Raw genomic sequence first — 27,432 nt, forward strand, 5'->3', positions numbered from 1 at the left:
CTTACTTCGATTTCTTTTTGCAGTGATGTTGTGAAACATTTCTCGCAACAACCTCGCAAAAGATCAAAGTGGACTAAATTAGACATGCAAACACTGTTTGATGGAACTTAATTAACAAGTTACAGTTAAGGTTATTTTGCCTGAATAAGTTCAATCATAATGAGGGAATAAATTCATATAATATAGAAATGTGTTTATCTGTGAATTCTCTCAGGACTTTCTTATTGAGAGGAAAGGTAAGACAACTATTTGTCGGAGAGAAATCGCACAGGGCTTATTTTTAAATTCAGTTGTACTTATGTGTATGTCGAGGCTATGAACTAGTTTTAACTAATACAAAGCCTTTTTTGAATGGCGTTATGAATTAAATTACAGATGTATCAATTGCTAGAAAAATCTTCCCCTATTCTGTAGCACCAAAGTAGGACATTTTGTGATCCACTTTTCAATGAGTAAACAAAGGATTTTGTTTGGTGGCCAGTGTCAAAAATGTCTTTTACCATAAATCATTTCCAGTAGTATCTAGTCATGGAGTTTGTTTGAATTCATTCTACTGAGTCACAATTTAGGTTATTGAAAACTAAAAATATTTTTTAATTTGTTTCCATTTCATATTTTGTAAGCAGCCATTGTTGATTAACTACAGCCATTCAGCTTCTTAATGTGGGGTTATGAATAGAAATTTACTCCCCACATATGCACAATTAATGCAAAAAGAATCCAAGAAGCCTGCCACCATCTCGTTGTCAAGCTCCTCACACCTTCTGATTGACAGTGTACCACAAGACTGCATTTTTTCAGTTATACCCCAATTCAAATGAAAAAAAACAGACGTCATGAAAATGTATCTTCAGATCTTGAGTGCCAGGGGCCTTATTAGACTTAAGCTTAAACAATGTTTAATTATATTACATCATATATTCGCACCACTATTGGCTCAATAAGAAGTAGGTTAATTCATTTTACATTTAAAGAAGCCAGTCCAAATTTTGATCAGTGGATAATGATTCATTTTCTAATATCTACTAATGGCAAAGTAGGCAGAATTTTACAATTCAAAAGTTGGAGGCCAATAGTCAGTTATTGGTTGAAAACAAAAAATGTGAAACTCGCGCATTGTGAAGCCTGCACGATCAGCACCCTGGACAGCTACTGCAAGCAGCTCTCTCACGTATCTATTACTCGGTGATAGTAATAATACCCCAAACAAAACCCAATATGTTCAACCACCTGGAAATAAGTGAGGAAAAGTGCTTACAAAAAATTACGAAAAAAAGATGTGACCTACTTACTTACACTTACCAGGAAGGATCTGAAGGAAATGCATTAGTCCATTTTACACCGGGCCTTTGCTTGTCATATTAGATGTTCACAGAACACTTTCCTGATATCCTCGCTTGTCCTGACTTATTGTTGACATATTGTCTAACAAAGAAGAGTTCTTGCCCATTTACTTTTGCAAAACCACTTTTTCTTCCTATATTGTGCATAAAAGGGGTGTATTGCTAATTTGATTAGTGTTTAATCGAAATACCCCCTAGTCACAGCAAACCTGAGGCCAGTTAAATTCACAGCACCAAGGGGCTGGTTAGTTTCTCTAGCTTTAGGCAAAATGTGCTTATTCTGTCATGTGTCATCTGCTCAGTGCTTGATGGGAGCTTGAAGGGGTCTGACTACATGTGCATTGAAGAGAGTGGTACCAACGGCCGTCTTTTTTCCCTTGAAGCTCCCCGAAGGAGTTCATTCAGCCATGGAGACAGTAGCGTGTATATGGGGACAAAACAACACGAGGGGTGTCATATCAAATATCCATGATATTTATGTCTCTAATCTTTACAGTATGCATGAAAGTTTGTTTTGTAACTGCGCATCGCTGCTAGGCAACGGCAATTACACTTTTGACGCCATGCAGACCTGCCTCATAAAATCTGACACATATCAGTGGGGAAGCGCAAGGTTGTCACCCGAGGGACACTTCCATACGTGACAAAAGGGGTAAGATAATTTGATTTACTGTTTAGTCGTGCGACCTCTGTGAGACTTGCAGCCACACACAGCTGTAGGAAACATGAAGATTAACTACAAATGAGCCTGCCTACCTGCCGGGGGTCACACATTCTAGAAAACAATTTGTGCTATCATTTAGCAGGAGACATCCGTTGGTTAAATGTTTTCCATGGCGGATTTTTGTATCTTATTTATATTTAGATTGATATTTAGATATTTTCTTGACCAATGAGTCAGGCACGTGAAGATAGCGGCGTCCACTTCCAAAAAAGCATCTGAACCACCAGAACCACGTTTGTAAAAAGTATGCCGCAATGTGGAATCAGATGATGAGAGAAGTGATATTTCAAATGTAATTGATCTTTTTAGTAGTCATATTGTTTTCTTAATCTGTATCAATCAGAGCAATCCCTGTCTCTACTGTGTGTGTGTTAGTGTGTTTCATCTCTATATAGGTGTTTTGTGCAAGTGGATTTGTGTGATTGTGTGTCTTTGACTTCCGTGAGGCACAGCCAGTAATTGATACGATCAAAAGCTTTTGTCATTTATGAAAAACCTCACTATCAGATAAAACTGAAGTCTAATCTTTCAACAAGATTAACAAAGAGCAGACTATGTTCAAAAATAAATAACTAAAAAAGAATTTAAAAAAGGCAAGAAACTGGAAATTGAATCATATGTAATCTCTTCGCTCATCAAAAAAAAGTAATACATAATCAGAGTATTTATGTAGCACAACACCACAATTTACATTGCAGACTAATTAAAACAATGAAGGCTTTTCTCGCGCATACATTTTTATCTCCTAAAGATGGAATCAGCAAAACAGGATTAACATACAATGGTGTCCATGTCTTATATTTCCCCTTTGATAAAACTGATGAAGATAGACAACAGATAAGGTTGTAATAATCGAATCTCACGTTAGAATCATATACACTGTCTTGTATAATGACAAATAATTTTGCAGGTATATACAGCACATTTACCAGGATGGTTTTTCTTCTGTTTTTCATCATGCATGTTATTCTAACAGCACTGTTGACTGTATCGCTCTAAAAGTTTAATTGTCAGAAATCCATAATGTCAAACATATGAAGCATCCTCTCGAGATAGGACATTTTCTGTAAAAGCATCAACTTTTGAGGGTGAAGAGTTGCCTTCAACATCAGAGCCCTTTTGAAGCCAGAGAGAAGGTGATGGAGATTCAACAAGGCTTGTTTTCCCACTTCTCAGCTGTTTAGTGGAGCAGTTTCAGACCAATGTTGTAATAATATTATGTTGAGTGAAGTGGAGTAAAAGTAACGTTTTTCGCAGTCCCAGGTGACAAAGTGAAGAAGTCTGGTTCTGCACTGTTATGGAAAAAAATGTATGTGCAAAACTCCACCTTTAGCTTTTGCCTCAGTGGTGTGGAGTTCGTTGGTGTGGAGCTCTACAGTGTATCCGTGTGTGTTCTCCCGATAAACCCTTTTTTTGGGGGGGGGTGAAGGGATTAAGGTTTTTTTACCGATGGAACAGAGGATGTCACATGTGTACAGATTGTAAAACTCCTTTAAAATATTTGGGCTCTACAAAAATAATTGAATAAAATCTTAGAATAATCTTTATGAATCTGTCTTCCAATGTTGGTGCTGTGACATTGTGGAATAGTGCAAGTACCTGTCTGGGTTTGTAATATCTGACCCTTGTGTGTTTTCACATGAGTTAACCATGCTAGCCTGATTTTTTTGGCTGTAACTTGACAACTTTTTAAAGAAAAACACACACAGCAATATTTATAAAAATATATTTCACAAAGTAGGAAACAATACAGGGTATCTTAGATTACAGTACAGGGAGTAAATAATTGAACATACACATTTATAAGCATTAAAGCACAGTACAAAATATGATCTGCATGTAGGACTATTCCATATATATTGTTTAGTCTACTGAGAACTGCCATAATACTGTATCAGTACACACTGAGTATGCACACAGCTGTAGTGCCATTGAAATTCTCATTATGTGCAAGAGCTAACGTGCAGAGACAAACCTACCACCTCATTGAAAGCTAATGACGTTAGCAGTAACTATGTACAGAACAAGTCATTTATTATTTATATCATACAGTGTAAGCACAATATGCACATGGTCTGGTTTTGTGTCTTTATTTTTCCTTGATTGATGCAATTTGAGTATTCTAAAAAAGATCTGATGTTTGTAGAGAGTCGAATACTCAGGTATCAATTGGACTATTGTGCTCAGACGCTCACTGGCTGTACCTCAGGATATATTGCGAGATATATTTTACACAGAATCAGCATGTGTCAGAAAGGTCCCATTCCTGCAGTCCCAATTAATTCAATTTTCCGTATAGTTGCGGTTAGTTAGAGCTCTATTCTGCTTGCTTATCTAGTCTATAGTTTCAACCGCAATAGATGACATGGTCTGGCTGCTGTGAAATAGTGTTCAAGTGGTTGAAAAAACAGCTGAATGTGAAATCATCTTAACACATTCACTTCAAATTGTCAGCACAGGGGATAAAAAATAAAAAGATTTAAGAACAGAAATACAAAAAACCTCATACAACGATAATAAGGAATTAACACATCACTTGTCCAAAAAAAACTCAGTAGATTACAATTGTATTTAACGTTGCTTCTGTAAAAAGAAGGCCTCAGATTTTCTACATTTCTCTTTTTTGTCTTCACGTCAGTCTTTTATAGGCTAGTAACACTTGCGACCCACACCGTGTAGCGTGTAAATACAAAGAGTTGTATAAAGCAAGCCTCTCTGGGCTTTATAGTTTATAAAGGTGGCAACCAGAGAACATATCAAATGCTAACAAATTCACCTAAAGCCGATACTGGTTTGTCTTTTTGCTTTTTTTTTTTTTTTTTTTCAAATCACACATACATTCATCATTTTAATGTAGACCATATATTGCTTTTTCATCGTCATTTCGTCTCACAACACCGATCGGCTGGGTGGGTTTAAGGAGACGCGAGTCCCTCTGTAGCTCCTGAGGTCCAGCGTTGCTGTCCAGGGAGCATGGAGTGTCTGCTCAAGCTTCAGAGAACCCAGCGTTATCCGTGAGTTCCTTTCATCGGGCAACCACCAGCGATCCCAGGGTTTTTCCTCAACCGGCAGTCACAGCAAATGACTAACACCCAAAACACTGCTAGACACTCCACAACGAAATCTAAGATACACTCCACAAGAATCATAGATCTCCTAGGAAAGACATTGTTCGGCTCAACAATTACAATGCGCTCGACGTAGTGGATGGCGATTGCTATACCTTACTCTAACAAGAATACAAAAAGGAGATTTTTTTTTTTCTTTTTCAAACACCTGTTTCTAAAAGCCAGCAAACCCCCTAGCGTTTGATACACAAGTATGTGGACGTAAAAGAAATCGGAAAGGTCTTTTTTTTTCCTAACAAACCAAAGGTCAGGTCTCGCGGTCGCTCTCGCCCACAGAGTAGAGCTCCCCAAGTCTTCTAAAGCGCGGGCCCCACTCCCTGAGATAGTCATAGTTCTGGTCCGAGTCCGACGATGCTGTCTCCAGCGAGCTGAGGGAGCCGGCCATGGATCCCCGACCCTCGTAGCCGTAGATCTGGATGGAGTCATAAGGCGGAGCCGTGGGATCATTGTCAGCCTCGTGGAGCCGCACATTGATGAATTCGTCCACATCCACGCCGTTCGGGCCCGAGTGCTGGCCTGCACGAGGCATGAACTGCAAGTCGGGCTTGATGTCCTTGCGCGGCAGGTAACCGTTGATGCCGTCCGGGTTCTGCAGCGTGGCGATGTCGAAGGCCTCCGTGTCCTCCTCGCCACCTCCTTCGTCATCGTAGCGGATAATGTTCTCCCTGACATCCTCGTCATCCTTAATAATCAGAGGCTCATTCTTGTGTCTCCTCAGGGTCACAAAAAGCACTACTATTACTGTCAGAAAGACCGATGGAAAGAAAAAAGGAAGAAAGAAGAAGAAGTCTAGGTCAAGTTTTTGACAAAAGGAAGCACATCCTCTGTTGAGGTGACATTACGAAGGACTTAATGTACATCTGTGAAGCCCCGGTTATTACAGCGCAACAAAGAAATACCTCACCTAACAGCAGTATAATGCAGGCCAGGATGGCAATGAGAGCCCCCATGCTAAGACCAATGGGTAAGACGTAGGCCTCCACGTTGCAGGACTGGACAATGCCGTCCTTACTGCACCCGCACACTCGAATGGTCAAGGTGTTGGTGCTGCTCATGGGTGGGTTGCCGTTGTCCGTCACAATGATTGGCAGAAAGTACATCTCCTGCTTCTGTCGCCGGAAAGTATCGTGCTTGGCCAAAACACTGATTGAATTGTCTGTGAGAGAGAGAGAGAGAGAGAGAGAGAGAGAGAGGTAAAGTCAGAGATGAATGTATTATTCATATTAGCGACAGACAGAACTTCTATTATTATATCTTGTGAAGATCAGTGCAGCATGACGGTAAACTAATTTAACATCAATCGTCACTATCCACTCTGGCATTCTCACATTCCAGTGCCGTGGATTTTTACCCCCCTCCCTTGTTTTTCTCTTCTCGGCAGTCCAATTTGGGAATTCTGGAGGAAATTCTGGAATCGACCGCCCCCTCTGCTCCACCGCCCTTTGAAAAGCTGAAGAAATGAAGGGACCGCGGCAGGCGACACTGGCTTAGAAGATGGCACATGTCGACCCAGAAAGGTGCCAGCTGCTCTTTGATGCCACTTCTGTGAAGCTGTCTGCTCATTAGCTGGCTCTCCTTACCCTGCTCACATTATCAAACACTTGCATCCACATTAGAATCCACCCCCGCTGATCTCATGGAAAACGTACAAGACTCCCAATGGTCTGACCTTTGCCTCTGCTTGAGGGTGCACCGAGCAGGGAGAGGATCTGGTGCCATCGAGAGACGGGCCGCGCTGACGGAACAAACTTAATCAAAGGACGGGATGCTACATGATGGAAGTATTTACTTTGCGCGATCTGTAATTCATGTGAGCATATGCTGAGATTTATTTTCATATGAGCGCTCCCACAAAGTGGTACGCTCTGCTTTGTGAGCACCAAAAGTGTCTTTATTTGGATCATTCAGCAATGCAGAGGAAAAATCTCTCTGTTATCTCCCTTTGAATCCCGTCATTTTTTTTCTCAAAGAAAAACAGTTGTACCGATAACCTCTCTTTTCTATGGCTTTTTTCATATAAGGGCACATCAAAAGTCATCTAGCGACTGATGGATTCAGATGAAAAAAAAAAATGGTGGACATTTCAAATATTACTCATCCACGTACAAGAAAAATACATTCTCTTGCTATTAATAACTCAATATGTAGGAGGTTTCTGCAGTGACAGAAGAAGAGTCACCAACCGTATGAGAAGTCTGTTAAGATTATTTGAACCACGATCATCAAAATATTTTTTCTGTACCAACTGGTACTGCTAAGTCCCTTTCCTCCCCCTTTGGTCACCAATCAAAGGAAATTCTGTAGAGCATCACAAGGTTATATTTCAGCCGGACCTGTGATTTATTTATTTGATTCCCTTGAAACCTGAAATATGTTTCCAAATTATATTTACCATCGAATGCTAAAATCGGACACATTATCCTCAGGATAAAGGAGCGCTAAAGTCACTGAACTGACTCTGTGGTGTCCCTCTTTGTAGCAATGACGTTTACCTACATAAGCCAGCACAGGGTTGTGGTCACCAGAGCAAAGTAGGACATGGCTGCATTTCGTCGCTGAGGAGTTTGTGTTCAACAGTTCCTGTATAAGAGCTCAGCACAATTTCTATCTCGGCAGCGAGTGCAGCATGTTGTCTCAATCAATGGCCCGCTCTGCTCTAGCGCAACCTCGCCTGCTGAAGGCAGCCTTGTCAGGGAGCTCGATATCTTGCGTGCAGCGTGGCGAGAACCTCAGCCGTCTTCCTCGGTGTGGGCGGCCCGTAACCCTCTTCACTGTGCAAGCCCTGCTATTAGACTAATCATCGTAAACAAAAGAAAGCCACCGAGGCTCACGGGAACCTGACCCCTTTACACTAAAGTGTCTCTCACAGCTGCCGATTCATATAGAAATAGTCCATGAAGTCCCGGGGGATACGGTGCAAAGGAGCTTCTTTTTTTCAGTTCGAATTAGCAATGCCACGGACCTATGGTTGCCCCTGTGTGCATTGAGAGCTGAACAACAACAACAACAACAACAGGTATTTACTGTGGTTTCAGGCAAATTTGGAAAAGATTATGGCTTTCTTTTTTTTGCTTTTAGTGTGTGAAACATTTTCCAGTGGCGGGTTTATCTGTTAAAATCATCTTAAGAAACTATTAAATCTCTTCTTAAGAAAAAGGGCAAGGTTCAGGAACATGCACGTTTAATGCGCTTTTAGGTTGATCCGCTGTTAATACTGAGTACCTTAAAGCAAGCCTGTGCCTGCTAAACTCCCATTTACATTTGACTTCTACTCTTATGTGTGTGACAGAAAGAAATCAAACAAATGTGCCTTTGGTTACTGCTAAATGTGTCACTGCCTGGGATTATTTTATGACCTGCCTGCTTTTGTACCTATTTCACAATTAAAAAGGATTTCGTACGTTGGTCAAAAGACGGGCTTGTCCATTTGATGACCTGATTTGATGGACTCTTGCAGTAAATTAGCCTGCGGCCTCAGTCAGAAACAGAAGGCTATTGCCATATGAAGATGATCTGCCCCAAGCTGAAAACATTACACGATGTCATCATGAACACAGCCTGTTCCGAGCCGGTTGTGGAGAAGAGGCAGGAGAAGGGGAATGAAGACAAACGGGTAAATAAACCAATTTGAGTATTTAGAAAATAAATTCAGCACCATCTGCCGTGCTGCATTCCAGCTCCTAGGACCTCACCATGCACGGAGCTACAAGACTACTCGGGAAAAGCCATTTGGGTGCCGTTCATTTAGTTTCCCTCAAAACGCACTTGGCAGTAAAAAAGAAGCTAGTGTCCACACAATTCCGCATCTGCTAATTGTGATCTACACTGATCCACCAGATTGCATCTCGAGCACGGCTAACACGGGCCGCTTGGAGATAGAACTGAAAAGGCATTGGACAAATTTACAGAATTAGGTCGCCACCTTGGTTGTTCTTGATGGTGAAATTGGGGTTGTTGAGCATCTCCGGGACGAGACGATAGTCAAAGTAGTGGCCCTGGATTGGGTCGTCTTTGTCCACCGCGCTGACAGTCTGGATCACCTGCATTTAGATGCGACAAGATATACAGAGGAGGGCTCAAAGTCATTACTGGAGGCAGCCTATTCATTACTCTGTTTTTCCTGCCGCAGATTGCCTCAGTCTAATACTGGCTGGATCACGACTGATGAAATATATGCCCTATTCATTCCTGGAGTTTGAGATTATTATCAATGAGGTCCTGTCTAGTCTGGCACACTTTCAGGCTCCTGGCTCTATCTGTTAATCTGCCATCATAGGTCTTATCATGCAGTACGTCTTTATGAATGATTGTAAATTAGAATTCTGGCCCTGCAGGACGGTTTCTTTTTTTTTTTGTGGCTCCTTTCAATAGTGCTTCCGATTGTACAAACAGAGGCCTCCTGAATGAGGTCGATTGATGAGAAGGAGAATACTAAGTACTTGTCCAGATATTTTGGCTGGGGGAGGCATTGAGCCATCTGGAGGTGGACATGAAAGGCATATTGAATTATGATCCATTCCGATCAATCTTGACTGCTCTCATTTCCCATTTGCTGTCAAGGAAAGACTGTTGCTGGATGTGTGTGTGTGTGTGTGTGTGTGGCGGCGGGGGGGGGGTATTTTACTCCCACCTCTGTGGTTTCCCAGTGAAATAGGTAAGCCATAATTCACTGTAGGCAATCATTACGGGAGAGGAGTGAGATGCAGGAAGAAAGGGATAGAGAGAAAAATGTCTATATCATTGGTCCAATGAATGAAATAGTCTTTCCTTACCTGTCCAGGTTTTCCATTTTCACACAAGAAGGCCTCGTATTCTGTGGCAAATTCAGGGGCATTGTCATTAATGTCCATCACTCTGATGGCCACAATTGCTCTGGATATCTGACTGTGGTTTCCTGGTGTGAAGTAGATTAAAAGAATAAAGAGAGAGAGAGAGAGCGAGGTCATGAAAACAAGCTAAATATAAACTTTACAAAATAACAAGGTTACACATGAAATCCCAGGTAAATTTTGTGACCTAGTTTTAATTTCCTTTATTTCAATCTTTATTTCACCCTTCATTTCCTGAGCTGATGGGAGGACGGATGATAAGCCACATCAATCTACATTTCAGCTGGTATCAGCGGTGCGAAACAGTATTCAAGGCAACAGAGGGAAAAAAAAAAAGAAATCCCATTTAAAGTGCTTTTCAAAAATCCCCTGTACGCTGTAATGTTTAAAACATGAGGGTTAAAACATGCATATTAATGAGTCATTGACAACTGAAGTTTAAAAAGACAATAAAATGCTGTTTAATTAGATTAGATTCTGATTGGAATTATTCATCACTGTTAATTGACAGTCCCTTTTGAGTGTCCCCATCAGCGGTTGTATTTGATAATCAGGAGTTCAAATGGCAACTTTAAAATCAATTACGTATTAATGGGGCCCCAGTGTCAGGGGGTCCAACGACACCGGTGTGTTTTTGTTTTCTATTCTATCGATTTATTTAATCTTTTGGCTTAAACTGTCACCTTATTGGACCAATGAAGGGCCAATTACAAGTGAAGGGCCTTGGAGTTTTTGTCATTGAGTCATAGGGCCTTTTCAATCATAGTAACTGTTCCTAAAAATGAGCAGTATCTACATTAGCAGAAAATGAGTTTCACTTATTTTTCCCAAGATCCTTTTAGGCCAATTGCAGATGATATGATAAATCCGGAGGTAGGAATATTCATGGCTTTGTATGCTTCCTGATTGTAATAAAATGAACTATGGTACTTGTTGCCTCTGAATGAAACTTTAGTATAGTGAACTTTCTTCTTTCAAAAGTCAAATAGTTCAGTTTTTATTTGGCACTTTTAAAGAACCAAATCGGTGGGTTTACTTATTCTTTATTCAAATCTCAATTGAACCCTACACACATCGACGGGTTGAGAGATGAGTTTAAGAAGAAGTGAGCAGTGGGGAGAGGAAATTGACAGTCTGATAGACAGTGATAGATGGATTAAGGCATAGGGAGAGAGGTACACAGCCCCCCCCCTGGCCCCCTCCAAAAGTGACTTTCCCCCCAGCAGCAGACAGGGAAAACACTCTGATTAGTCAGATGTCATCTGGTGCGAGGCGGCGGAACGCGCCTCCGTTTGGGTGGCAAATGGCATCAGGGTAGAAGGGGCAACGTCGCTATTCCTCTTCACACCAGAGCAGACATCGGCTTTCCCTGCAATCCGCGAAGAGGACCAAAACTGCCTGATTTATTTCGGCAAATTCCCATTAGGTCACCTCAAGCCACAGTTCGGAACGTATGGGTGCACAAAATGACAAGGCTTATCAAATGACTCCTCCACTGGGCCGCTACCAGAAAAACATTGTGACAGCGCTTAGGCTTTCATTTACCACGACAATTAATGTGCGTTTTCTTTGATTAGGGGAAGAAAGGGACGGATGGAAGATGAGACACCGGGGGGGGGGGGGGGGGGGGGAGGAGGAGAGCGAGACGGAGAGGACAGGGGGGGGGGGAAAATACAATTTACAAGCTGTGTACATTTCTATTCCAATAGCTTTAAGGGGTACATTAAGCTTTATCACAACATACAGACCCCCCGAAACAATCTGTATGCAAATAGAGCCGTACATATGGTCGGAGCGGTTTCCAACATTTTTACATAGTCAGTGAGTTTCGCGGTTCACAGATGTTCTTTAATCTGTAATGGATGCTGGCGTTGGAGCAATCTACTCTGGAGCATGTCTTTAAAACTGTTTATTTGATACGTCTTAATGTTCCTCGCACTCCCACAAATTGACTACTGAGCTGTTTAATTCAATCAAAACTCAGCAAATGAACGTAGTTAATGCCTCCGTGGATTCCAAAGCTTAATTGTTTGTGCCACACGGGGAGCGATTCCCCGGCGCCGCCTTACAAAGTGTTCTTTGTATTCTGTCGGACAGAGAATTGTGGGTAGCAGGTCAGTCGACCCGCCAAGCCGCTCAGAAGTCAAAGACATTGTACGGGTCCAGCTGCTCTTCCTACCTCTAAATGGAAACGTCCAATGGTATGACGGTTTTCAAAAGACAGCGGGAGAGGCCGGAGTCAGCAGGGGTCACTTACTGACTTCGGTGGCGGTCACCGTGATGTTGTGCCACATGTCCGTCTCGCGGTCCAGCGGTTTGGCCAGCGTGATCTTCCCGTCGTCCACGTTGATGTTGAACTGCCTCTCCAGGTCCGTGTGCCGATCGATGAAATACCTGCGAAGACAATCCGTCGTCAGAACCCTGAGCCGGGGCCTCTTCGGCGAGCCACCAGTGCTGCAAGTCCTGGCTCTCACTTATCCACCAAAAGAGACACCTGTAGATTATTGCACAGTGCAAACTGTAGGAAATCAATAATCATCTGAGGAATAATTGCTGCTTTCGCACAAGCAGAGGGGGGGGGGGGGTCATTATAGCCTCACACGGTCTAAAGAGATCACAGCTCGTGCAGGTAAAAAAAAAAGACCATTAGCGCGCGTCGTGTCAGGGTAAGGGATGAGGTGTTTTTAACCCCGTTTGGGACCTGTCAACACTCTACGGCCCCCACGGGCTTTGCATTAATGAGTTAGGACAGCACTGTGTCACACAGGAGCTTGAACCACAGTGGGTGGGGGCGGGGATAATGGATGTGATGGAGATGAACCGACGACCGGCCTGTTACGTGTGACCTCGTGTGACCTTAGGCAAAATGGTTTGTTTGCTTTCTCAAAGCTCCGGGGAGGTTTTTAGGTCCTCGTCAATGAAGTAGCACACGCTCTTGTGAGGCGTTCTTCGTTCAAGTTCTTCCTCAACCCCCGCATGCATGGGGCACACTGACTGCTTGAGACTTGTACAGTGCTAAGTACACAGCGGCAGAACAAAAAAAATACTACAACAGCGGGTATGAAATTGGAATGTACATAAAAGAGAATATTCCGAAGCTGTGAAAATTGCTCCTTTAATGTCGCAGCACGAGTAACGCCAATTCTTGGGATGAGCCCACACAAGACTAACAAAAAAAAAAAAGACTCCTGTCAGCGTGGGTCATCTTTCACGCGTTTAACTTGCCATTAAGCGTGACTGTCATAAACATCCCACTCACCTAAAACACTGGGCCAAAGTGAGCTCATTATGCTGCGCATGGCGTAGTGTTTCCATGCCTCCAGGACAAAGTGTCTCTGTTCCTTTTATCTCTCTCGCTGTGCCTCTCTGTCGCATCTTCCCCTCACAATGTCTCCGCCCCGCTTACACACAACAGTGGGAAAGTTTCTCTCTTTTTCTAATTCAATTCCTTACAGTCTCCTTCCCTACACCGCCATCAGGCGGCCTGCGAACTGCTTCCCCTGCTCCCCTTGCTCCGCCCACTCTCCTGTTCGCCCTGCTCCCCCTGCTCCCCTTGCCCTCCCTGTTCCCCTTGTTCCCCTGTTCCCCTTGCCCTCCCTCCTCCCCTTTCTCCCCCTGCTCCCCCTGCTCCCCTTGCTTCCTTCCTAACCCCTCGGCCCTGTTCCATGTCGCAGTGGAAGTGCCTGACCCAATCGGTGTAGACCTGTTGGCAGGAACCCTACATTTTTTCAATGGGAGGTACAGAGCAAAGAGAGGGGGGAGTCACAATAACAATTTTGTATGAAGGCGATTGCTACTTATACACCAACGATAGGAAATTAAATAAATAAACCACTGGCCCAGATTCCAATTGTTGGGGAGATGTACCGAGCCGTGACATTTCCATTTTTTAGATGAAATGGTGTAAAATCCTCTAGACGCCGGGCTGGGAGAGGTCCGTGAGGACTCCCCTCCCCCCCCCTCCACCCCTGCCGCTACCACCCCCAACACCAGCATCCTCTCTCTTTCTCTTTTTTGCCCTGCAGACGCACGGCACTTTCAAGACAGGCAGACAGCAGCAACCCACCTGGGAGCAGCCTCTCTGCTGCAGACTGAGTGGATCCCAGTCAAACTCTGACAGCCTCACGTGGAACCGAGGAGACAGACCCTGAAATGTTCTGCCACCTGTCACTCAAACTGACAGGGTGATGTGAAAAGAATTAAAAGCAAATAAAAAAAAAAGTGGAGGAAAAAAATGATACCCAGCGTTGTACGTGCGTGGTTTTTTCCGGAGTGTGATGTGAGCTTGTGTGCAAATGGGAGACGCTCACGCGTCACCTGTGTGTGTTTTTGTGCGTGTGTGTGTGTGTGTGTGTGTGTGTGTGTGTGTGTACATGGCGTCTAGTTTCAGCTTGGCCTCGCTCTTCACGAGCCTCTGAGACACCACTGGGGCGACTTCAGTCCAAACGGTTAAACATCCAGACGAATATATTTGTGGCGAATATTGGAAAGCAGCGAAGCGTCCTCACCACTGACGCAACAGACGTCGGAATATATTCAACCTCAATAACACGCTAATCAGAATGCATCAGTGAGACAGAGGACGCTCTGTGCATAACCATGAGCTGTAATCTGTGGGATCATTATTCATTTCTCTACTCATTTGCGGCCCTTCGGAGCGTCGACGCGGCGTCTCGGTGCTGAGTCTCTCCCGGATCAGCCGTCAATCAAACGGTGCAGCCAGGACATCCTCTCCGTTTGAGTCTCTGTGGGTGGCGAGCTGTTCTCTTTTTAGTCCCCGGTTGGCATCGCTGCTCAGGATTTTTGGACTATGTTCCATCTCCGTGTGTGAGTGAATACATGTGAGTGACTGAGTGTCTGTAGATGGAGAACATACATGTTTTTTTTTCCTTTCTTCTACATAACACCATAACCTCTGTTTTATCCCTTTCTGTTCTGCGGTGGGTCAATCCCACCGGCGCGTAACAACTCATTTTTGCATTCCCCTGAATGCTGACCACACGTGTTTTAACCTTAGATTTTGTAAAGGTCGGCCTCTCCAACGGGGGAGGGGATTTTCCTTAAGAGTCACAATAAGAAAATAGGCAAAATGTTGCAAATTAGGCCTCCTTGACATTAATATCCACTCATTTCACAACCAATGAGTGTCTTTACATGACAGTTCATATTTAAGCAGCGTGTTAGAGCCAACATAAGGAAGCCTGCAGTAAGAAGCAAGCTTTAAAGAATCCCATTTCTATTTCCCTCTACAAAAACAGACGAAAGAAGAAAGGAGGTGGGGGGGGGGGGGGCTGGCACTGCTTTTCACAGCATCAATATTGTGGACTAAAACACTGTTGCTGTGTTCTATCCTATGAAACAGCAGTTGGTGTCAGACAGCCACGGTGACTGCCAGATGTCACGGTGCTTTTTATTCGTGATCAGTCAGGTAGAAAAAGGACAGCGCACAGGCTCCAGAGAGAGAGGCAATAGGGAGGCAGCATTTTCAGGGAATGCACCTGAAATGCTGGTTGGTTGGATGCATTAAGTACAGCTAAGGGGCTGTTTGTCTCCTGAGTGCAGAGGACATGGCGGCACACCAGAGCACTCGCCCCGAGTGCTTTTGACTGGTTCAGTCCGGTCCGGCCGAAAGGGGAAGGCGGGTGGGGGGGAGTGGGGGGGGGTCTAGATGGAGAGCTCGTTCACATGGTGGTGAGGAGAGAAAGTCTGCTGCCGCTCCTCCACTATAGATCCACCATGCCTGACTACAGATGTCTTTTTTGGGCAATTCTGTCTCTCACCGATCTTTAAAAAAGAAAGTTACAGAGGAGGAGAAAAAACGAGACAGTGGGGAGGAGGAAAAACGCAGGCCGAGTAGATTTACTGTTGAGGCATGAACAAACTGCTATGTTAACTGACACGTGTGCTATAGTTTACAAGAATTGATTCTTTTTCACCAGTTCTTTGGATGGATCGGTAAAATGTACAGAATGTATGTATAGATGTATATAAGTTGACCAAATAATTAGTTTGCAGCAAAAAAAAGCATGTGTTTTTTCAACAAAAAAACCTAACACAATATATAAAAGACCTAAAATCGATGAGTCGTTTATCAGGAAAGTTATTAAGAGCTACTTTAATAAATGTTTAATCCTAGTAAAATCAAAAAGATTCTCCAGTGGGATGATTCACTGATTGCGTCTTACAAATGCAAACGAAACATCTTAGTGCTTAGAAACAAGACATTTCAACACGCCACCTTTTTGTGATTTTCTAATGAAAACTAAAGCTTTGAAGATCAAATGATCAATTATTTAATCATAATAATGAAGAGAATTGCAGCCCTGTGTACACTGCAAACAAACCCATCCTGAAAATCAAATTATTTGGCGTATTATCTGGTGAGGCTTTCGTCCAGACTTTACATTCCGAATAGCATGTAAGAGGCCGTACTGTTAGCCCGTATAAAATCTCCCACACTGCAATCATTTCATCAACACAAATCTCTGAGTCACAGGCGGCCACAGATGCTACGGGAAATCAAATGGTCTTTGGTGATGCATCATCTTACAGTAAGCCCTCCTTAACAATGGTTTGCTTCATCTCATCCGCCACAGGAAAAAAACCACTTGAGATCTTTGAAAGATCACGCTTATCTTGAAGATTATCAGGGGGGGGGGGGTTGCATTTTGTCACAGCACTGAGGCAAAGTGTTGTGACAAAATGCAAACTGGCATTCAAACGTTTAGGCCTGTTTGTGTAATCCTTGCTGATCCGGTGGCAGATGAATAATGCAGCGTTCTACCGGCCACTTACAACTTTCTCCTCTGTCTCTCATGAAATAGAATTGAAAGCTTAAGGATGAATGTAATAAAATAATCCAACAGTTCTTTTAGCACTTCATCAAAAATGCTCTGTTCTTATTTGGAGCCCAGAGAGTCACAGAAAGCCCTTAAGCAACAATCCATTGTTCTGACTTCTCCACAGAGTTGTGAAATTGGTGATTAAAAGCATAATGAACACTGTGAGTGTAAGCGAATGACCTCGGGGCAAAAGAGGGAGAAAGAAGAAGAGAGAGAGAGAGAGAGAGAGAGAAAGGTGAGCGACCTAATGTTTGAAGATGTACAGAGTACGAGTTTGTCCGCACTGCATCACGCTCAAAGTGTCCGATACGGGATGTTAAATATCAGTTCGGTGTCACAGCAAGAAATGTGCGAAGACATCACGTCAGCTGCGTACTGCCATCTGCGAGCGGCCTCATTCATAATTTAGTGACATTTCCACTCAATAATGCACTAAAGGAGAATAACTTACAGATTACTATAGATGCAGCCACCTACTAAACATTGTGAGATTATTAAATATAGTGACACACATGGACTTTTAACCACTTCATATCTTGCAAATATCCAGCTCAGACTTTGGGACATTGTACATTGTACTTTTGCAGAATGTCCGCAAAGTGTATCCATGATTTATTCACACTATGATGTTACAGTTCACGCGGCCATTATTTGAACACAAAACACAATCTTTTAGTGGTTTTGCCAGTACCTAAGAAATCCTTTCACATCATCAACCCGGGACCTTCTGCGCTTCTGCTGGATTGACGGGAGAATGGTGAAATGTATTCATGGAATAACGGTGCGAAAACGGAAATGTCTGCATTTGGCTCGTGACAGGTTTGCCATCTCCTTCATTATGTCGTGTTATGTCCCAGGGATGTACTACATTTAGAGCTGCAATGATCAGAGGGCTAATGAATTTTACATTCATAAAGATGATGCATCTACTTTAATCATTTGTTCGTTATGTCGACCACTTTTTACTTTAACATGTATTAACTGAATGACCAGGTGTCTGCATGTCCCTCCAACAAACAGACTTGGCCAACGCACACAGGAACTCTGTGACACGCACAAAGAACCCAGAGAAGCGTCATTACACGCGAAATGTACTTCTCTTTTTACCAGGGGAGTGACATCATGCAACCTCTGGGCTCAATTCCTTCTGGCAGTCTCATCAGTAAACATGAGGGATGCCACCAGAAAAGAGAAAAAGAGAGAGGTAGAATAAACCAGCCATGTTCTATAGCCTCAGTCAATCTACGAAAGCAGTCTGCTCCCTGTTTGGCATGCAATTACACACAACCTGTTGAGTGTTTTTGCGGGAATGCGGTCAGCAAGTCGCTTGAGAATTAATGAAATGCCAAGATGGAGGGAGAGGAAATTGCCTGTATAACCTATCCTCAAGGTGCCCTTGTGGTATTTCCAAGTAGAAGTCACACAAGGGGAGAATATAGCGGCACTGGTCACGCATTGAAAGCAAAAAAGTTACCTTGCCTCGAACTCATAATCTCCTGTCTTTTTCTTTTTTTCTTTTGTGTGCATCTGTGGAAATGAGAGCAATCATCGGGTAGCCTCTTCGCTGCGGAAGACACCACCATCGTCTCTCCAGAGGTCACAGGCACGAAGCGATTTAATTGGACGCCTCGGTGTGAACCCTTTTATTAAAACGACTCATTATAATGTGAAAGGACCCATTGTTAACCTGTACTCCTCCGCCCTTCCTTTTGCTCTTAAGTTTTCTTCCCACCCAATCGAGCTCCGTCCAGTCAAGGCCGTTTATGGTCGAGCAGTAAAGGTGGAGCTGAATCCGCCCCTCCTACCTGACAAGGCTCCCAGTAGAGTCCGGATCCCTGGCTGTGACCGTCCCTATGACTGTGTTGACGGGGGCGTTCTCGTTCACTTCCAGCACGTACACGGGTTTGAGGAAAACCGGCGGTTCGTCCGAGTCCTCCACCACAACCTTTACTGTAGCCGTGTCTTTGAAGGGCCCGCCGCCGCTGGGCTCGGAGCGCACGTTGGTGGCCTCCACTCTCAGGGTGTAGGCTCTCTTGCTCTCGTAGTCGATTGGCTGTAGGACAAGGAGAGGAGAGCAGAGGTACTATCTGGTGTCTGGACGAGTCGAGATCAGAGGTATAAAAAATCCACTTGTGAAAACATTCAGTTGGATCCCGGCTCCACTATTCCATGTCGATTTGTACTAAAGACACCCCAAATTTCACTCTCAACATTGCCTACGGTGTGTGAATGTTGTGATGTTCAATAGTCCCAATGTGCAACTCGAACCTTACATGTTAGCGGTGTGTGAATGGGTGAATGATGAGTACATTTGATTCCATTTAAAACTGAAAGCTTAACCTTGGAGAAAAATGACATTACAAAAACAGCCATTTTGCATAACAAAAGTTATGCAGTTACTTTAGATACATTGGTATATTTTGTTAAATACATTTGCATCTTCTCAAAGAAAAAAAATTGCATTTGCATTGATGCCAATTTAGCTGTTTGATTTCCTTTAATGTCGAATTAAAAGCATCATTGTGTAAGATTTAAGTAGGTCTAAATGTGGCACCCGCCCTAGTGTTAATAGGCAAACATCAATGCATTTGGCTACAATACCCCGAGCTGAGATGAGTGATCACGTTTTACTGTTCAGCACTAAGTTTTCAATCAAAAATAATTGGGCCGTCATAATTCTAGAGATTTCCTAGAACTTTCACATCCAGCTCACGTGGAACAGGTGCTCAATCAAAACAATGTAATTTCCAATCCAAAGTTGTTAGACAGGACTCTGAGTGCAGTGACTGAAATATCTCTTTAATCGCTGATTTTCAATTGCTATGCAGTATTTACTTTACAGATGGCGCATCGTTGATATTTAAAAGTCTCAATTTTAGTCTCTTGGCGTCTCAAAGGACACCCCAGACTGTCACAATTTTATTCGGTATCACCTCGGGTCGCACTCATGCTACGAGAATAATGGGATCAAGTCACTTCCACGCTCCATAACAGGGATTTATAGGAAAATCAAAAGTGGGACTTGCCGCTTGAGGGGGTAGGAGCTGGCTCGGGGAGATAGAAGAGCGCTACGAGGAGCTAGGCGAGCGGCGGGAAATGTATTCATTTTAAGAAAGAGGGGGAGGGATAGAGAAACTGACTCTCAGGTCAGAGGCGGGTGCAGGACACGGGGAGGTCCAGCTGTGTGTGTGTGGGGGGGGGGGGCTTGGAACACTGTACTCCTGGCATCAACGGCGCTAGCAGTCAGCCCTGAAGCCTCTCCAAGCCCCACTACTCCATGATCGGAGAAGCAATTGCAAACACTTTCGTTATGACGCCCCCCTCCCACCCCCTACGCCTCCTCCATTCGATCCCCTCTCTCTGATCCTGCCATCCGTGCTGAGAGGGGACATAGCGTCGCTGGACCTTGGGCCAATGGATTACACTTCAATTCAGAGGGTAGCGGTAGAGTAAGGGCCTGTATGAGATTGTGGCTGCATAGTCAAAATGATTGTGTGGAAATTAATTAGTATTTGGTTGAAACACCAGTTTAACTGGTTGGTTTCCAGCAGAGGCTTAGCTGCCACTTTTCTTTTCATGTGCTTAATTTCAAGTTTTATTTTCCTACAGCTGCTGCATGCCTGAGCAACACTGGGAGTTGGCTGCTGGAAAACGCACAAAAATGGGATTTGTTCTCGAATTACAGCTGCATCATCGCAAGAAGCATTAACACTGAAACACAGACTTCCAGCAGAACGACATCTGTTTTGGAGTTGTGTCACACCTGGGGTACATGTCTTTGCTGTCTACTTCAAAACCACATGTTTATTTAGGAAATCATGGTCCGTTTAGAGTAAAAAAAACATGAAGCAGAGTAGCTTAAAAGTATAAACTTTTTAAACTTTGTGTTTTGACCTTGCGCAAAAAGTTTTCAATTTGGGAAAAAGTTCATTGTAACCTTTATCCTTCAGGTGTACTGAAAATGCACCTGTAAAAATAACAAGGACCAAAAATATGTGCCAGTCCTCAAACTGACGTGTGACCACATGCTGACTGTCAGTTATTTTGTCATTTTTTTATATAACCATATGCAATTGTTTGTGTTTTTTTTTTTTATAAGACTTTGTCATATTTAAATAAGTCTGTTAAATTCCAGGGAAATTGGCTTGCCCCTCATGAAGAAAATTTATTCACACTTGGCAGCATGTATAAGCAACTCATTACATTTGTCCTAGCAGCGAGGAGAGAGAGAGGGGGGCGGGGGGGTGGGGGGGGTGTAACACTGTTGCCGCTATATTTAATTACACCAAATCCATTCTTAAGGTCCAAAGAAAACAGTTATTAACAGTTTCTCTGATGAGCTTAGTTAAGTTTGATTAGTTATTTCAATTACGGTGTGAAAATAAAAGACTTACATTTTGTATAATGGCCTACCCAAATGGAATAAGAACACAACTCATATTTTTGACCCGTACATATTATTAATTCAATAAACGCACACAGCTCTTTGAATAAGCAATCCGGGGAGAGACACTTTGATTTTTATTCATGTGCATGGTGCCTCCGCTGTCTCTTCAGAGATTCAAGAGTGCAAAAGAAAGACATTTGAACTTCGTACCAGACACATTGGAGTCAAGGTTTAAATTATATTTGTGGTCCCTGTAACCAAGACGGCTGAACTGAACAAGGCGTCAATCCTCCCCGGGAACAGCAGCCATCCCAGTTTCCACCGCGTTACCAAACCCCCCCATTCCCCCTCGCTGTGTCATTTTTGAGCATCAAATCAGTGCGCACACACAGGTCATTGAGAGACTTCAAAGTTCAGCCTCGGGGGGGTCGGGATGGGGGAGAGGGGGGAGGGGGGGGGGGGGGGGTTGTGAAAGCTCAGCATCCCACCAGCCTCCCCGGACGGGCCTGAGGCGCGGCAGATAAAAAGCTTAAAGCGGCCGACGAATCTGGCTCCGGGTTGGGGCTCCTCCCACCGTGGTCGGGTAAATGTGTTCTAGTCTCCCCGCCGCGGGAACTTGAATTGTTTGAATTTCACGTTCCGTCTCCCCCAACGGTGTGCATCCGTCACACAGGGAAATGAATTGACGCCAAAGTCGTTTCTAACGTTATCCCGGGCTGGACAAAGACAAAAAAACAAAAAAAAACACACACATGCACCGGCGAGGAGAAGGAACAAAAGAAGCTCATCTCAAACGAGAGCCGCTGCTGAAACAGCGAGTGGTCCAACGCCCGCTGCTCTCACGAGAGACCAAAAGCTCAGAGCTGGAAACAGTGAGGGGGCTGATGGGAGCTCCTTCCCCGGGACACGGAAGTGGAGGTTGCCTAAAAGACTAACACATTTTGACATTTGCTTGGCGACAGCATGACTCGGCGTCCAGTTTGTTCTCCTGCGCTGCGGCAGACAGCCTGAGCATCTTCTGCATTCTGCCTCCCACACAGTTCATTGTTCACACTCTGACAAAGTCACACCACATGTCCTTGGGGTAATGTCATTTTACATCACAACACAATGGCGGGGCCACGTTTTGAGTGATAGCACAGCTCATCCCCTCCGCACACTGAACCAAGCAGGACTCAGGACTTTGGAACGCCCCATCCATAAATCACACGTGATTCAATACATACAGAAATCCTCATGCGAGTCGAGCACCTTTAGACTCAGAATATAGAATACATAAATATGCGAACAGCAGCGGTGGTTTCTTTGGTGCCACGCGTTCAAAATTGCACGGGTGCGGCTTGCCTCTATTCTTGCAAAATCCACACTTATTTTAGAAAATATAGGTTTGGTTCCTTTAAATGTTTAAAGCTAAGCAAGGGTAACCAGAGTGAAACCTTCATGGCTTTCATCCTGCAGGAAATATGCATCCTGCTGCACACCTGAAAACGTGTTACACGGTGAAGCCGTGTAAAAAAAAAAACAAGTAAAATTCTCCGATTCCATGAGCAGCAGAACATGTGCCACGGTCACACTTCAACATGGGCTTAATGAATGCGTTATTGATGCAAGCACTTCACCGACATGACGTTGCACCATGCCATTAAACGCTAATGTGTTTGCCTCAAGGTTAGAGATTGGAGTTTTGTGACACGGATGTCGCTAGCTTGTTTTCCTCAGGACCAAACACACGGGGGAAGGTCCCGAACAAATTTAATGAGCAATGTATTTTCTTTTAGGGACCGCTAGTACTAATGCTCTCGCAAGCAAAGCAATTAAGCAGCAACTGCTTCACTGACATTGCTTTTGGTGCCAGCGGTGGAGCAGTGCAGCTCTCACATGCGAATGTGTTCGGATCACAGAAAACACAACATACAGCTTTAGGTGTAGTCCATCTGCTCCTTATGGTGATGGCAATGTGGGTGTCGGCAAAAAAAAGGAACCGAACCAATGTTCAGAGCGATTAATAACGTCGCCTCCAGCCGAGACGACTAAAACAGGCGGGAATATAAAGTGAAAGTGAGATGATCATGTCGACAGAAAGTCCAGCAGGAACACACATACTTTAAGTAAGTACATTCAAAAACGATTTTTATTTTTATGGTAAAATCTGGCCCCATGTGCTTGGAATTAAAAACAGACATTTTTGCTTTCGTCTTTAATAAATCAATTGTTAGCCCTGGCATTTATGAATTAATCTGGGGTCATGCATCCATAATTATTGCAGTATAAATCACTGACCTATGAATAAATTATGACTTTTTTTGTAATTATTATTATTATTTGCACATTTTTTAGAGCTGTAGGACAACTTTCCCTGGCCCCCTTTAAGTTGGTTCAGCTATTAAATGCAATCCAAAAGTGCTGCCTCACAAATGACCTTATATGATTGTGTAATGTCAACTACTTATCGAGGGGACTTTACTCTACCATGTTTAAAATGTCTCTTATCAAAGTCTGTGGAGGAGGATGGATCTGAAAGTAACATATTAACGCAAACCATAATCTTTAGCTTCAGTGTATTGATTGTTGAAAACAGAGTACCAGTCAAAAGTTGGTTATGGTGTTGGACTCTTTGTCATCGCGGTGGACAAAATACAAAGCACCAAGCCAAGAAACGGAATGCTCCATCCAGTTTTGAATGAATATTCCAATCACTCCGTCTTTGAAATGAGAGCCATCAAACAAATGGTTTTTCATTAAGAAAGTGGGTTACAGCTTTATTGTTAATGTCCAGGTGTCATTATTACCAGTCTGTTGATCGTAGAAAAAGCACACACGGTGAATTCTTCGCCGCCGTGTATTTACGCTGTCATTGCTTCATCTTGGTGGCCAAGCTGTTCAATTGACAAACCTCCAAATATTAGCGGACGCTAACTGTCTTCCACACCGCAGCACTCGGTTCCAGCAGGTCCAATGAGAACACAACGTCTACACATAAATAGACCGTTCAATAGAAGGTGCTGAAGACGCGAAGGCCTGCTGCCGCCCGTGGCTCAAAGTAACTTCCTTTCGGACTAAGGTGAGCGCTGCACATGGTGTGCTCTACTTCTGTGTTACATGTCTTACCTTCTTCAGTCGAAGAATCCCCTCTTGTGTTTGGCCGTCTGTGACGATCTCGAACATGCCTTGGTCATCGCCCTCGATGATGCTGTACGTTGACTTGGAATTCTCGCCGATGTCTCTGTCATTTGCTTTCACCTTGCCGCCCATTTTCCCTACCGGTAGATCTTCTGGGATCACAAACTCATACAAACCTGGGGAGGGACGGGACGCACAGAGAGCGCTTTGGTTTCGAGACATGTTGATCAAATTAGAAACAGTCATGCAGTACAGCATCATCATTAGACTTTACGGCAGATAGAACACATTACCGCGGAGCCTGTTTAATCAAATTTACCAAATAGCATTCATTTCCCCCAATAATGACAAAACAAAGAAATACTCATTGAGAGCAGCAGCAATTTGTTTCTCCTCTCGATTTGATTATGGGGACGTTCAAGGTCGTGAAGTTTCTCACTTTTGGAGAACTTTGGTGGATTGTCGTTGATGTCCATCAGCGTGACGGTGACAGTCGTGGTCCCAGACAGGCCGCCCATGTGTCCTCCCATGTCCTTAGCCTGAATGACCACCAGGTACTCCTCTCTCATCTCTCTATCCATCCCATGGAGAGCAATTTTTATGGTCCCTAGAGGTAGGAACACATAAAGGCAATTATAAACATGACTGATATACTCTGCATATCATTTTAATGATGTTCATGCGACTGTGCGTGAGTGGAAAGAAGCACGTTGTGACCTTCACGCCCGCTTCACTCCTCGGTTTTTAGGTTGCATTTCTTCAGATCATGACTTTACAAATCTAGGATTTTATATGATGCATTTCATAATAATAAATAAAAAGGAATAAACCCTGCAGGTATAATCGCAGTTGGTGTGGTCATGACGAGCCATTCCCTGCACTGAGGATCAGCGGTTTGTCTTTGAATGAGCTGTTCTGCCGTCTGCAGTCATTTGTATTCTGAACGAGTGTGAACTATGCTGCCTGTCTTGTATAATCTTGAATATTGTATGCAGAATGGACCTTATTGACTCTGCCACGGCACTGAAAATGAAAAGGGCTCAGCGCCGGCGTATACGGATAATCCACTCAGGAAACAGAGGCCTGCAGGATCATCAAATGAATATAAAACCCCTCATAAAAGCCAGGCTTTGGCATGACACCCTGCTTCAGTCCTGAAATGACTTAGACAATGACAATATGCTGAGCTGTGATGAAAAATGTCGGAGGCTCATGTTGTCTGGGCCCGCATTTTTAATTATTGTGATAGATATTCGCTACAGGATGTAGGACAAGTTCAGGGTCGGTTTGCCTTTTGGAGGTCACACAGAGCACTGATTACCTGAACAAGGGCTGGGTGTTGTGAAACAAAATGTCTACTATGACTCGTTATTATATATCTGCATTGAAGTAATGAATATATAAGTATCTCATTAAATACATTGCAGAAAGCCCTGTGTTTTTGCTCTGTTTTGAAGCGTTCAAGGACCACTTGAGATTACTGGAAATGTCTCAAAAACAATGTTTCAGAAGTATGAAGAAGAATGTATCAGAAGTTGGATCTATAAAATCAGGAATGTTGAGTGTTGGGACCCTTGTTTTTTGTCACAAGTTGGCTTTTCTTCATTGTTGCTCGGGTACGTTATTTATGTATTTGTGTGATCTTACTCCCTGTATGCTCTGCCTAAATTATACCCAGAAAGGTCCATGTTCCTGTCAGGCTTCTTAAAAATGCACTGTAGTAAATAACATATATTAAACCATAGATGGTTTATTATATCTGCCTGAAACTACAAAAGTGCTCAGTGAAGTGCTCTCATGCAGTAAATCCAGAGAACCTTAGTGCGTTATTACTCTTTTTTGCACTCTGAATCTGCAACACAAGTACACTTGTAGTATCGCTTCACTCGTCCTTGAAAATACACCCAAAAAAAGAACGGAATAATTTCAAACAAATGTAACATGAAATCTGAGAAGAAATCTGTTGCAATTTTAAAAAAGAAAATGAAAATGCCCTATTCTTCTCCCACCCTGTTCTACTACCGTTTGCTCTTCGTAGAGCAACGACCAAACCTACAAGGGTGCAGGCAACACTTAAACTGCACAGGTAAAATCTTTGGACTGGTCTTAGTGGTTAAAACGGGCTTGGGTTCGCATCGAAAAGGTAGAACCATCTATCGTCAAACCAAATACACTCTTTAAGTGACACAAGAGCGACACAAACAAGTCACTCGAACTCCCTTCTCCAAGCACACACACACACACACACTTCAGTCAGCATGCTAGAAGCAACACTCTCATCTCTGTTGATCATCGTTAATTATTCAAATTAATTCCTAATCACTGAAAAGGGAGGATAGACAAACATTCATTTCCATAGATATTTCCCTCAACTTCTTTTTTCTTTCTTTCTTTCTTCACCGACCATTAACCAGGTGATGAAATCGGGTACGGTGTTTACTTATGTATTGAGTGTGTTCTATTACCAATGTGGCGTTGTACGTGTCGAATGGATTCTCGCGGTTGTTTTCCCCCAACCTTTGATTTTTCATCAACATTCATTAAAACATCTGGCTCACATGAATGGGCCATCTGCATGTGCTCCGCAATCACACAGAGCGCGATAGCTAATCCCTAAATTGTCCGCCCCGTGCGTCTTCCCGAGCCGCGTCCCGGCTGCAGACGCGTCCCGCGTTGCGAGGGCGAGCCCGATTTCGACGTGAGGGTTGGCCCTGATTATGCGCATAAATTTGGAGAGTCCCTTTTCTCGGAGCTTGTTTATTGTGCGCCGTTTGCCCCAAAAGTGTGAGCAGTCGATTTCCATCTCATTTCTTATTAATGTCATTTCACCATTATTTAATCATATTGCTTACAGACACATGTTAGAAAGTCAGCTGGAAAAGCAATTAAAGATCCAATCTGGAAAATGTGTTGAGATAACTTCATGCGTGATGACGCTGCTAAGGAGTTTGCCTTGTGAAAGGAAGAAGCCACTATTATCATTATTATTTTTTATAGTTAATTTACCCAATGATGCTATAGCGTACGAGTACTGGCCCATTTAGCATTTAGGGCGACCA

The 27,432-nt window shown here is 43.4% G+C and overlaps 1 protein-coding gene across 2 annotated transcripts in view; it reads right to left on the bottom strand.

Annotated features, from left to right (window-relative positions):
• Nucleotides 1-4,859: 4,859 nt before the first annotated feature.
• The window catches only part of cdh8 (cadherin 8), an 80,583-nt gene continuing 58,010 nt past the window's right edge, over nt 4,860-27,432 (bottom strand). Inside the window, exons 5-12 of one of the 2 annotated variants that reach the window (XM_037488740.2) lie at nt 24,813-24,980; nt 24,362-24,549; nt 18,672-18,919; nt 12,282-12,418; nt 9,968-10,089; nt 9,118-9,235; nt 6,100-6,351; nt 4,860-5,930 (exon numbers count right to left, since the gene is read on the bottom strand). In XM_037488740.2, coding sequence (XP_037344637.2) covers nt 5,443-5,930; nt 6,100-6,351; nt 9,118-9,235; nt 9,968-10,089; nt 12,282-12,418; nt 18,672-18,919; nt 24,362-24,549; nt 24,813-24,980 — 1,721 coding nt within the window. In that variant the 3' untranslated portion in view covers nt 4,860-5,442. Of the gene's footprint in view, nt 5,937-6,099; nt 6,352-9,117; nt 9,236-9,967; nt 10,090-12,281; nt 12,419-18,671; nt 18,920-24,361; nt 24,550-24,812; nt 24,981-27,432 lie in introns of both variants that reach the window. The other variant, XM_037488731.2, reaches the window with a different exon arrangement.

Source organism: Pungitius pungitius, chromosome 4 (genome assembly GCF_949316345.1).
Source record: "Pungitius pungitius chromosome 4, fPunPun2.1, whole genome shotgun sequence".
Lineage (NCBI taxonomy): Eukaryota > Metazoa > Chordata > Actinopteri > Perciformes > Gasterosteidae > Pungitius > Pungitius pungitius.